The following is a 12,398-nucleotide window of genomic DNA, read 5'->3' as shown; positions in this document are numbered from 1 at the left end:
TTCAAATTTATGTCTAGAGGGGCATAAGTGATAAGTTCTCTAGAAAGACGCGAACATGCATAACTTTTAAGATATTATGATACGAAAATATAAACTTATGCTCTGTAAAAAAATTGTTTGTTACGAGGGGCTAAGCGATAGAAGCTGAGTTACTAAATTGGGCTTGGATCTCTAGTATCAATGGATATCATTCAAGCCCATTAGAAAAAGAAGTGAACAGATCAGTCCAATAACCTAGCTGGACTTTGGTATAAGCCCATTAGATTAAGTGGGCTCGATTAGTAATACTGGTAAAATTAGGCGGGGTTACTCGATTTTGAATCGTTAATCAAAAAGTTTAGCCATCGTTTCAAATATAATTCCTAAATAACCCTTTTTTAAAAAAATGTATGTATAATGATATTACTTAACCGTGGTTAATTAATGCATATAATCACCCATCAAAATTATTTTACCACAATAAATTACATTGACTTGGTGTAAACACTCGAACAAATAACTATTTACCTAAATTAACCTTAATGTGTGTCACAAGATCAAATTAAGTCCATATTTTACACCTACCAATCTACAAATGAAATTACTAATCAACAAGCAAGCTTTAAATGACTAAAATTACTAATGCCACAAATTCATCCTCCACCTCACAATTGTCCTCCTAGATAAGGCAAACAAATTGCTTGGCTCTTTTTTATTTTCACAAAAAATTACAATACAAACAAACCAATAAAAATCTCATTTCTCTTCATCATACAATATACAATATATGCAGCATCATTTGCATAGTACTTGCCTATTCAATATTCCAAATTCAGTCCGACTAATTCAGATTCATATCGCATCGACTCACAAAATGAATATAGCCCTTTACCCATAGTTTCTCGATCTCTTTGAGTTTCAATTCAAAACCTCAAGTTAAGAACGGAAGAACCTCATCCATCTCATCCCACTACAGTCTTTCATGGTCGAATTAATTCAAATTCACATCTCGTAGCCTCAAAAGGGAGAAATAACTCCTTACCCCTAATTTCTCAATTTTCTGAATTTCAACCCAAAACCTCTACTTAAGGACTTAAGATACTCATACATCTTTTCTTTATAACCTTATTATCGAGAGCCGACTTGCATACACCTCAACTAACTCCACGAAATATCTATCACCTCCCACCAGCAACAGATAGCCTCACACATCTCATCCCACTACTTGGTCTTGAGGTTACATAGCTAAAGAACATTTTGTTTTAATCAAGATGAGTAACCTTTTCACCAAGATTTATCCACCCTCTATCACAATAAATCACCAAAAGCTTCAACAAAATTCTAGTACAATAAGATGTTGTTCCAACTCCAATCATGATGAACATTCTAGTACAGAACACAATGGTTGGATACTTAATGGTTTCCCAGAAAAGAACCTAGTACAACATCAACATGGCATGGTAAAACCACCTAGACCAAAAAGAATCATTCTTGTTAGACATGGAGAAAGTGAAGGAAACGTTGATGAAAGTGTCTACACAAGAGTGGCTGATCCTAAAGTTGGATTAACCGAAAAAGGCGTAATCGAAGCAGAGGAATGTGGAAGGAAAATGAGAGAAATGATTGAGAAAAATGATGGCAATGATGATTGGAAAGTATATTTCTATGTTTCACCTTATAAAAGAGGAATTGAAACATTGAGAAATTTGGCTAAGTCTTTTGAACGTTCAAGAATCGCTGGTGTTAGAGAAGAGCCACGTTTGAGAGAACAAGATTTTGGTATGAACATATTTTGTCCTTCTTCTTGACTTTACTTGTTTAAATGTCCTACATTGATCGAAGAAATAAGTCGTGATATGATCTTGGATAATCTTTGAAGATCGTTTCTTTTAGATGGTATCAGAGTTAGGTTCATTTCGTTTTCTTGATTTACATAATGTTGGAGTTCTATGTTGTGTTGTTCGCGCTCTATATGTACAACTATGTATAGATAGTGTATACTTTATACTTATCTATGCACTACATATAGAGCTGAAGTGTATTGGTATTGCTCGTAATGTGAATGTACATTGTCTTTGCATTAACTTGGCTTTGGTAGTAGTATTATAGCTACTTATGAATTGTGTTTATGAAGGAAATTTTCAGGACAGAGAACAAATGAAGATAGAGAAAGCTGTTCGAGCTCGTTATGGTCGTTTCTTTTATAGGTTTCCTAATGGAGAATCAGCAGCAGATGTTTATGACAGAATCACAGGTGTGTCTAGTTTATCTTGTAAGTTTTTTTTTGTGTATTTTCCCTCTGTTATGTGCTCGTTACGCCCTTGTGCCTTTAGTTGAAATATAGGTCGTTGATTCTAGAAGACTAGTAGTATCAACAAGAGGTTACAACAATAGGTGAAGATTTCGGATAGGGTAGGGTTGGAGTTAAAAGTCCTATTCTTCCCTCTTAACATCCAAATCGATAGGCCAATTCTGTTTTTTGACCTATCGCGATGGAAGCCTTACTATCTTTGTATGCTTTCACCGCCCCGTTATCATTAAAACTGTGGTTGTGTCAAGCTTGCAGGGTTCAGGGAAACACTTAGAAGTGATATTGACATAGGAAGATTTGAACCACCTGGTCAACAGAGTCCAAATATGAACCTTGTTATAGTTTCACATGGACTTACACTAAGGGTGTTTTTGATGAGATGGTATAAATGGACTGTTGAGCAATTTGAAGGATTACATAATATGACTAATGGTGGCATGATTGTCATGGAAAGAGGCTATGGTGGAAGGTAAACAAATACTATTTTGATGAACGATACGTTTGGTCAAACTTCCAAAATCTGTTCTTTGAATCTTAACTTCAATCCCTCATGGATCTTGACGTTTTTTTTCGCGGTACTTGTGAATGTATGTAGGTATTGTTTGTCAATGCATCATACAAAGGAGGAGTTACAGAAATTTGGAATGACTGATGAGATGTTAATTGACCAAGAATGGTAACACTGTTTATTTTTTGTGATTTAATTCACTTGGGGTTTCTTGTTTATCTATTTTTCATTGATTTTTTTTTCTATGTAGGCAAAAGATAGCCAAGCCAGGTGAACTAAACTATGATTGCTTGATTACTGGACCATCTTACTTTACTCATTTTGATGATGATGACAAGATTTTTGAGTTGTAATTTGACTCATATACACCGACGGTGTAAAAGAATTTTTCACACTACCAACGTAGTTTTACCTGTTGTAACTAGACATCGAACATTTTACCATGTTAAAAACAGGCTATCAATCCATGTTTCCTGTAAAAAGCTACATGTAATTGACTCTGATAATTAAACAATTTTATGTTTAGTTACATGTAAACACACTGCTTCAACAAAGTACATAAAATCATATAACTGGCTATGTATAATGCCATTACCAAATATGTAGCTCAAAGAAAGGCTGAGCACTGAGGAAAATAAGCAAATTAAACAACTATGATGATATAGGTTCTGGACTGAATTTGATATGCAGAGCAAATACCTTTCATGCAAAACAAAGTTAGTGATTGGAAAGTTAAACATCAAGCAACAAGGTAATCTTCAGAAAATCTGTTCATCAAGGAGTGAGAACATCGAAAACCTTCAAAGTTCACACTGAGGAATATGGTGCTACAGTATTCACGCGAGGGAAAAACAGTGCATCTAATCCTAACCAAACCGGCTCACAAAGGGCACAGACATGATGAATTTCATTAGCAACCAGAAAGGCAAAAATGATCAGTCTTGCTTCCATACTTGCCAGCTGATGTTCTCAAGATAGATGAAGACCTAAGACACTATGTTGCTGCAGTCCTTGGAATTGCCATCACGAAACCAATAGTAATTTCCCTTAGTCATAAGTAGTGACAATCGCCCTTATGTCTCAAATAACCTAAATTGTCAACTTGCTTGAATTGATCATCCATATCTTGTTATACTGAGGATATGAATACTACCTGTCACAGAATCGATCAGCATTCAGGAAGTCGCACAACTTTTAAGTAGGATGACCCTTTGTGATAAAACCACTGATTTTGGAAATTCAGTCACAGACAGGAGAGCTCTACATGGGATCAGCAAGAAAAAGAAATTCTCATATCACATGACACCTAAACAGAAAAAAAAGTGTCTGCATTCTTGCCAGATTAAAAACCTTGGATCATGATCATCTCTGTAAGTATGACTCTGCGGTATTGAGTTGTGCTACTTGTTTCAAAGTAAGAAGACAGTAAAAACTGGTATAAGATGAGGACTGAGGAATAGCAAGAGTTGAAACAAGACAATCACAGAGAGGTTGTGGACCTCATCCCATTCACAGATTAAAGTCTCAAGAGTTCTCAATTGTTGCAGTCATGACACGCATTTGACGAGGGCGTTCAGGCTCACCATTTCGCCTCCAGAAAGACCTTCTCCACCAAATTTCAAATCCCCTCTGGATATTTGGGCAGTCATCTCCGGAGTTCAAAAACCGATCAAACCAAGACATCAGAATATCTTGCTGCAACGCCATCGGTAGGGTCAGAATAGTATTGCTGAGACCATCCTCAATTAAATGACGATCAAGACCTCTTGATGCCCTCCTCATCCATCCAAAATCCTCATAGAAAGGCACTAACCATGTCTGCAAAAGAGAGCACCTAGCATCCTTGGAAGCTAGTAATTGCCCTTTACCAATGCCAACAAACAGTCTAGCCGTGACTCTACTAACCTCATACCTATGGAGTGCAGGCACCTTAGAATGTGCCTCAGATAATTCAGACTGAGAAGCCCAAGTCCTCAAAAAATCTTCAGCTATCTGTCTATCAATCAAGATATCCAAAATCCAATGTAGATTATCAGCCTGTCGTGCAATCTGACCCACATCCGTCATGTCTGCATCTGCTGCCCGTAAAAAATGGTGGCGGAGCAATTGCAGGCATGCATTGCAAGCTGAATACAATGACTCCTTCCTCAAATCATTATGAGATGAATTCTCATGCAACATTTTGGATACTAACCCTTTCATCTCTCGTCTCGCCTTCTCATCTTTCCCTTCAAGAACCACATGCAATAGCTTGAGAAGCACTTCCTCATTCCCATTTCCACTCTCTGTTCCCGACGTAACATCAAGAGATACCCTCTTTAAAACTTCCCCTGCACCTACTCCTTCAAGACGAAGCTCAGACAACAGTGAAGCTACCTTTTCTTCTTCATCCTCAGCCCAAGGAGCAGCTTCCAAGTACTCCAGGCACGATAACACCCCCGCGTCGAACCCAATTGCAGCAGAAACCTATAAAACAATATAATCAGCTAAGGTAAAATACAATTACACATTTCTATTCACCCGCCTATGTGTATGTGTCTGAGCATAAAGACTAAAGTTCATCTCTAAAAGATTTCACCATCCTAAAATAAAGTGGCACAGAAAATCAACTATCCCATCACTAAGCACATAGCAATATATTTGCAAGCAATTCAGATGCAGCCACATGAATTAACTTTTGGACACAAACATAAATAAATGGGCTAATGAACAAAGACGATAACTTTGACGCCTAACTTCTATTCCCAGCTCAAAATTGAGCAAGTATATACTTAATATCGAGGTCACACATCTATCTAGCTAAGTGATTTCAACAATGATCAACCAAATCAGTTAGGGTAGGTTATGTGAATCCTCTATTTCATCAATTCAATCACAATTTACTTTAAAAAGAACATTTTGTCGCAAAATCTCGTTACAAAGGTTATTATACATCACAAAAAAGTAAATTAGATGCATAAGCACTACCTTTAAGATCCCAAGGACTTTGGGAACATCTTCCTTCATGAGCCTTCTCCTCAAATCCTTGCAATACATCAATCTCAAAGTCTCAATATACACTTCAATATCATCACAATCCGCAATCTCAACAATGTAAGGACCTGAATTTCTCTGTTGCTTTACCCATTTCTCCGACAACTTCACAGCGAAAAACCGACTATGAACCACCAAGATCTGCCTATGAACATTCATAGCAACACTCAAACCATCCTTAGAACTCAATGTCAACTTCACATCACTCGAACTCGAATCATTGAACTGATTCCCTGGGCTTCTACAAGCTAAAAGATCCAAAAGTCGCTGTTGCATTAACGCCTGTTTGTCCAGTGGTACAAACGAAGCCGGCTTCTGATTTGAGCATCCATTCGAAATGGGTGCGTTAATTGTCGATCTCGTAATGCATTCAGGTTCATTCGCCATCATTTCGAAAAGGGTCGGACTCGAACGAGTCTTATCCATAGAAGGTGGCGGTGACATTGGGTTCAGCAACCCCGCAGTTAACGCTGAGTTGAATTTACTAAAAGACGACGGAAACCCTTCGTGGGTGTTGTTATTTGGGATCGGAGTACCACCTCCTCCACCACCACCCCCGTAAAGGGTACCGATAGATTCCATAACTCGAGGAAACGTCGTCGGCGAGTATCGGATCTTGGTATTATCCGAAATGGAAGAGGAACAGGATGAAATGGGTTGCGTCGGCGACGGCGAGGGTGATTTAGAAGCAGGACAACACCATGAGTTGTCCGGTGAAACAATAGTAGGTGTATCAACTTTACGAGTTTGGTTGAGGCATTGTGTCGAACAGTTGGTGGGCGAATACTGAGAAGGGTTTGTAGAAGCAGTAATGGTGGTTTCACGGCAACGTCGGCGTTTGGGTTTGATGGGTTGGATTTGGAATTTGAGATTTGTAGAAGTAGAAGTAGTAGTAGCCATATGGTAAAATCAGTGTGGGTCTTGGTAGTAGTAATATTTTGTGGTTTTAGTTTGTCCCTATTAGGACCTAAAATCTCATAGCATTCATCGTCACACACATGCATATGGACAACATCAACAAAAATAGTGTTTAATAAAATCGGTACGTATCTGTATTGGTGAGAGATAGCATGTATCACGTGTAATAAGTTTGACCAAGTGTAGTGGTTGATAAACTTGACATGTATCTCTGTTGGTGACAGATAGCAGGTATCACATGTAATTAGTTGAGTTAAGGTTGATAAACTCGATAGTACATGTGTTAGTGAGAAACAATAGGTATTACGTATAATTAGTTGAGTTAAGCATAGTGGGCCGGGTTGATTGACTCGGTACATACATGTGGTAAGGAATATCAAGTATCACGCGTAATTAGTCGAATTAAAAGTAGTGATTGATAAACTCGATAGTATTGGTGAGAAATAACAGTTATTACATGTAATTAGGAGAACTAAAAAAAATGGTCACATATTTATGTTAGTGAAAGATAACATATTAGTAAGTACCACGTATAGCTAGTCAAGCTACCTTGGTAAATACAGTACACACATATGTTGGTAAGAGATAACATGTATTACATGTAAATAATCGAATTAAGCAAAAGTGATGGATAGACTTGATAATACATATGCTGGTAAGAAATAACAGATATCACATGTAATTAATCAAACTAAGCATAGTGATTGATAGAGCTATAACAAATATCATATATATATATATAATTAATGAAACTGCATATAAGTTGAGCTGAATAACTTGATACATATAAAAAATAGTGGATGATTCAAAGATTTTAATATTACTATATGTATATTATGTTGATGAGAAAAAAAGGGATTGGAAAGGTATAATGAGTATTGAATGAAGAAGATAGAGTGGCTTTTAATTAAATTTTGTTTTTGATTAGATACTATGCTTTTTTTATACGTATGGATATGGGGTTATCTTCATTACTCTTTCATCAACTTTACGACACAAATTTTGGGGACCATAGAGAGTGAAATGACTACTAATTTCAATTCATATAAATAAAGTTGATAATGACATAATGGATAAAATATTTTATATGCCAATATGGTATTCAAGGCATTAAAACATTACTATTAAAAAATTATTTTAAATTTAAATTTTAGAGATTGAACAGAACAAAATGAATATCGAGATATTAAAAAAAAAAATTACATACGTAAAGCTTTGTTATAGAGTAAAAGAGCGTCAAACAAACTTCTTAGTTTTTCTCCATAGATTCAAGTGATATTATAGCTTATAGCTTATGAACAACTTTAATAGTCTAGTAATTTTTCAATGTATCAGAAATATTTAATATTAAATTTTATCGATCATTTAATCACACAGGGTAATACCAAAGCAAAGCTAGAGGGAAGGAAAGGAGTTTATTTCAATATATATATATATATATAGTGGCAGAGCCACATACACTCCAAGTGTCAATCGATATTTTTTCGTTGAAAAATTATATTGTATAATCAGATTTAATTCTTTAATTGTTTTTTGTTTCTTTAACCCCACCCCCACCCCCACACACCCACCCACCCCTCTTCACACAACAACAACTCCCTTTTTTACTTTTTTTTTTCTCCTAGAAAATCAAAGACTTGCAATAGATTTGTGCCAGTTGTGAATTCTCATTGCAAATTGATTTTGGTTTTTGAAACCTTAGTGGTGAGTTCAATGATCATTGTTTTTGTCACATAGAAACATAGGACCACAAAAGATCATTATCTTAATTCATGTTTTGTCAATATTCTTCTTGCAATTATATATTTTATGTGCATTCTAATAACTACTACTAGTATGTAGTATAGTTTGAGGTCTTTGAATTAATATGTACATACACATTGGATCAGAGATTTCGTGTTTGAATTCTAAACATAAAGGATCTTTTAATAAAAACAATCAAAAGTAACCTAGTTTGATCTTACGTTATAGTATTTTAATCAATGTTGACAAACAGATCAAAATGATATAAATAAAAATTTGAATTTAATTTGAGCTTGTTGTATTAATGTGTGTATACATATAAACTATGTGCCAAAATGTAATCAAAACATTAACGTCATCTCGATATTCGATGCGAATAAAGATTTACCGTAAGGTACTAATTATATAAAGGCATAGTGAAAAACATTAAAAATGATTCCACATGATGGTCCCTTCTAAAATTTATCTGTCAGCTTTTTTGTATAAAGAACTCATAGGCAATGTATAATATGATTGATTCAGAAAAAAAAATTCAATTTGTTTCAATATGTTTGCCTATTTTTTCAGTTTATTTGAAAAAAATGTATATATTATTTTTTAATTTTAACTTCCGCATAAGCACATGTTTACAATCATGAAATTAGAGAATATTATAATATATTTTAACATTTTTTAATTTATTAAACCCACAAAACTCAAAAATCATATTTATTTTCTTAAATATCGTGTTAAATCAAAACAAACTTAAATAGAGGGGAGTAGCATTCTTAGCTGGACGGTTAAAAAAAGGTTCACCCATCTAGCCTATAGTAGCTTGTAGCTGTATAGTAAATTAGGTATCGACTTCGAGCCTTGGATATAGAAATTTTTTTATTGGAAGCGTTGTTCTCGAAGCATGATTTGAATTTAGTCTAACTTCTATATAGAATCTAACATCGAATAGAAAATCAAAAAAATAAAAATATTGCCGTTGTTAATGTATATTAAGTAAGTATATAGTGTACAAATTGAATATACACCATATACTTACTTAAGTTTATAAGAAATATATAAAGATTAAATATATTTTTTGTTTTATTGGTGTGGGGTATTTATTGCGTAAAACTTATTTAATTTCATGGCATTGCTTTTTCACTTTATTCAGTGCTTCTTGAACTCTGAGTATCATGTGCTCATCTGCCCAACACTTAATTGTTTATTCCAAATTTTGATTTAATCTTTTGTTTTATAGACCAAATTCACAGTTATGCAGCAATATATATAGTGAAGGATAGTCAGTTGAATATTTTCACCAAAAAATTATACGATATATGTAGAAAACAATATAGGTCAAAACTTTTCATATATATATAAACTTGAACACTGAATGAAATTTCTGATTCGTCACTGTAAATTTGGATCACTTACCAATTAGCTTGCTCTTTTCTACTTGTGCATTTTGGGCCAAAATAAAGATAAAAAGGGGCCTAAAAAATGGTTTCTTAACATTCAATTAGCCCAAGACTTTCTTGGATTGGGCTGGGCTATTATCAAGAGGCAAAACTACCTAATTACACAAACATTCCAACCAATAAGTTTACTAATTCTCTATATAGTTTAAAATGATTATATTTTATATCACTAATTCATAATTTCGTTCAAAAATTTAGATACATGTATATTTGCTACTAGATATGCTCTAAAATAAAAATACTCAGGGAGCAAGCGAGCATAAGAGAAAAAGAGATACAAGTGGGAGAGGAGAGAGATGCACGAGATGGGAGGGAGGCGAGTAATACAGGAAAGAGGCTTAACGAGAGATTTCAGTTATATATGTGATGTATATAGTGTATCTAGAATAAATTACACCTAATTTTGACCCGATAATACATGTATCTGGACATGCTCGGATACATGTGCGTAGAGATCAAAACCTGAGAACTCACCCAAAAGTCACACAATTAAGTCATAAAATAGTGAGATTTGTATTGTTTGCCCTTTAAAATTAGTTATTCAAAGAAGGCCTCACTTGGTTTCAATTAGCCCAAGTCTTTCTTGGGCTTGGGCTGATTTGCTTACTGAATAATTTGCATAGGGCCTAATTTGTTTTCTTATATGTTTGCCATGTCCTTTTGAAATAACTTCAGATTTTATAAAATCTGCGTAAAGTTTCATACGATAAAGTTCAATCATTTTTATATGAAATTTTAAGTCATTTACCTAATTTTCATGTAAAAATGTATAAACTCCAGACATATTCAAGAAAGTGATCATCAATATTTAATTAAATATAATTCTTTTTTTAAAAAAAAAATAAAATTAAATAGCGGTATTCAAATTGGACACTAGTGACAAATTTACATTGTTAATACTTCTAAGAATGGTCATTTTATTATAACATAGGAATTTATTTAAATTGTCACATAAACAATAACATGGGATCTTATACAATATAGTAAAGTTAAAGTTTTAAAAAAAATTGTCACAATCTTAATGGGACCTTAATTATGTCAATTTAAACTGAACTTAACCGTCACTCTTACTCAAATTAAACATCATTACTAATTCACATTATTGGGGACCCACTTAATTAATATTCTTACTTTATACTTTTTAATGTTGAAAATTGTCATTTTCTTAAGGTCAATTAGTTTTACCAATTACAAGAGCATATCTTAAAAGTAGATTTTACAAGTACTAAAAGCAAATTGTTAACAAAACCATATCATGATAAAATTGATATCAAATAATTAGTATATATTAGTAATAATTAAATTTACAGTTAAATATTTATAATTATAAATAAATTATTTAAATGCATTTATAAAAGGGCAACTTTCACATATAACAAACAAAAAATTCATATTTGTATGCTGTAGCAAATTTTGCATAATTGCGCTCCATAGTAAACATAAATCTGTATAGTTTGCTATACATATACAAGTGTATAATTCGCTGGCCTAAATTGTATAATTCGCTGGCCTATTTTGCTGCAATTGTATAATGCACTATCCTATTTCACTGCAATTGTATAATGCACAATTGTATAATTCACTGCCTATTTCGCTGCAATATTAAGTGTATAGTAAGAAGATATATGTTTTTCTCTCGCTTTATACAAAACAGAAACAGAACTATACACTACTGTGTATAAAGCGAGAGAGGCGAGCGAGAATGGAGAGTGGCGAGCGAGATTTCTGGGAGAGAGACGCTGGCAAATTTTAGCTAACGTTTGCTATGGAGCAGAATTAAATCAAACCCTAGCTATTCCATTTATTTTAGGTTATTAGTTTTCTATTATATACAATTTTCCCTTTATAAAGGCTAAGCAAAAGCTAATAAATTCATGTAAATCCATAGATAACCCTGTTAATTATCATGGACTCGAACTAGGTCATCTTGTTTTAGGTAAAAAAATAAAAGAAATAAATATATAGTTTTTTGCATTTTCATACACAAAATCATAACACAAGAAATGAAATAAGGAAATCTAATGAAATAATATATTAGGACCAATATTATAATATATTATATTAAAATGAATTAACCATCAAAAGATGTAATATCATGAATGAGGTTGTTATTTTCTTAATTAGAAGTTTAAATTTCAAGTATTGAATATGTAAAAATTAGTGATAGGAAGCAATTCTCCAGTATGAATCCTATTTGACGCAAATTCAAATTAATCGAACTTCAATATTAATATTCAAATTAATCGAACTTCAATAGAAATAAATATTAAAATAAATTAGGAAAAAGATGTTTGGTGGTCAAGGAAAGGTCACAGTCCCATGATTTGAAAGCTGAGACTGCTCATTGGCTTGCTTGCACTTTTTTTTTAATTATTTTTTTTAAAATGATGTGGACATTTCAAGGATTCCGTTAAAAAAATTTATCCGCACACAATATTTATACGTAAAAAATGAG

At 33.5% G+C, this 12,398-nt stretch overlaps 2 protein-coding genes across 2 annotated transcripts; one reads left to right on the top strand and one right to left on the bottom strand.

The window, feature by feature from the left end:
• Positions 1–732: 732 nt before the first annotated feature.
• On the top strand, positions 733–3,327 carry LOC107028596 (phosphoglycerate mutase-like protein AT74). Its single transcript, XM_015229725.2, has 5 exons — positions 733–1,758; positions 2,114–2,233; positions 2,546–2,759; positions 2,886–2,966; positions 3,049–3,327. Exons 1-5 carry the CDS (start codon positions 1,251–1,253, stop codon positions 3,149–3,151), a joined length of 1,026 nt encoding a protein of 341 aa, XP_015085211.1. The 5' UTR covers positions 733–1,250; the 3' UTR covers positions 3,152–3,327.
• Positions 3,328–3,476: 149 nt separating this feature from the next.
• Positions 3,477–6,841, bottom strand: LOC107028595 (BTB/POZ domain-containing protein At1g63850). The gene is made up of 2 exons (XM_015229724.2): positions 5,766–6,841; positions 3,477–5,264 (listed from the first exon to the last, which is right to left on the bottom strand). Exons 1-2 carry the CDS (start codon positions 6,729–6,731, stop codon positions 4,323–4,325), a joined length of 1,908 nt encoding a protein of 635 aa, XP_015085210.1. The 5' UTR covers positions 6,732–6,841; the 3' UTR covers positions 3,477–4,322.
• Between the last annotated feature and the right edge of the window lie 5,557 nt (positions 6,842–12,398).

Source organism: Solanum pennellii, chromosome 8 (genome assembly GCF_001406875.1).
Source record: "Solanum pennellii chromosome 8, SPENNV200".
NCBI lineage: Eukaryota > Viridiplantae > Streptophyta > Magnoliopsida > Solanales > Solanaceae > Solanum > Solanum pennellii.
The sequence above is the reverse complement of the archived record's forward strand: the minus strand, read 5'-3'. Positions and strand labels throughout refer to the sequence as shown.

What these genes read in the sequence shown, in the direction of transcription:
- LOC107028596 (XM_015229725.2), top strand. Translation starts at nt 1,251, where the DNA reads ATGAGTAACCTTTTCACCAAGATTTATCCACCCTCTATCACAATAAAT. An exon ending in TTTGAGAGAACAAGATTTTG is followed by an intron (nt 1,759 to 2,113) that starts GTATGAACATAT and finishes GTGTTTATGAAG; the next exon opens with GAAATTTTCAGGACAGAGAA. An exon ending in ATGTTAATTGACCAAGAATG is followed by an intron (nt 2,967 to 3,048) that starts GTAACACTGTTT and finishes TTTTCTATGTAG; the next exon opens with GCAAAAGATAGCCAAGCCAG.
- LOC107028595 (XM_015229724.2), bottom strand. Translation starts at nt 6,731, where the DNA reads ATGGCTACTACTACTTCTACTTCTACAAATCTCAAATTCCAAATCCAA. An exon ending in AAGTCCTTGGGATCTTAAAG is followed by an intron (nt 5,265 to 5,765) that starts GTAGTGCTTATG and finishes ATTGTTTTATAG; the next exon opens with GTTTCTGCTGCAATTGGGTT.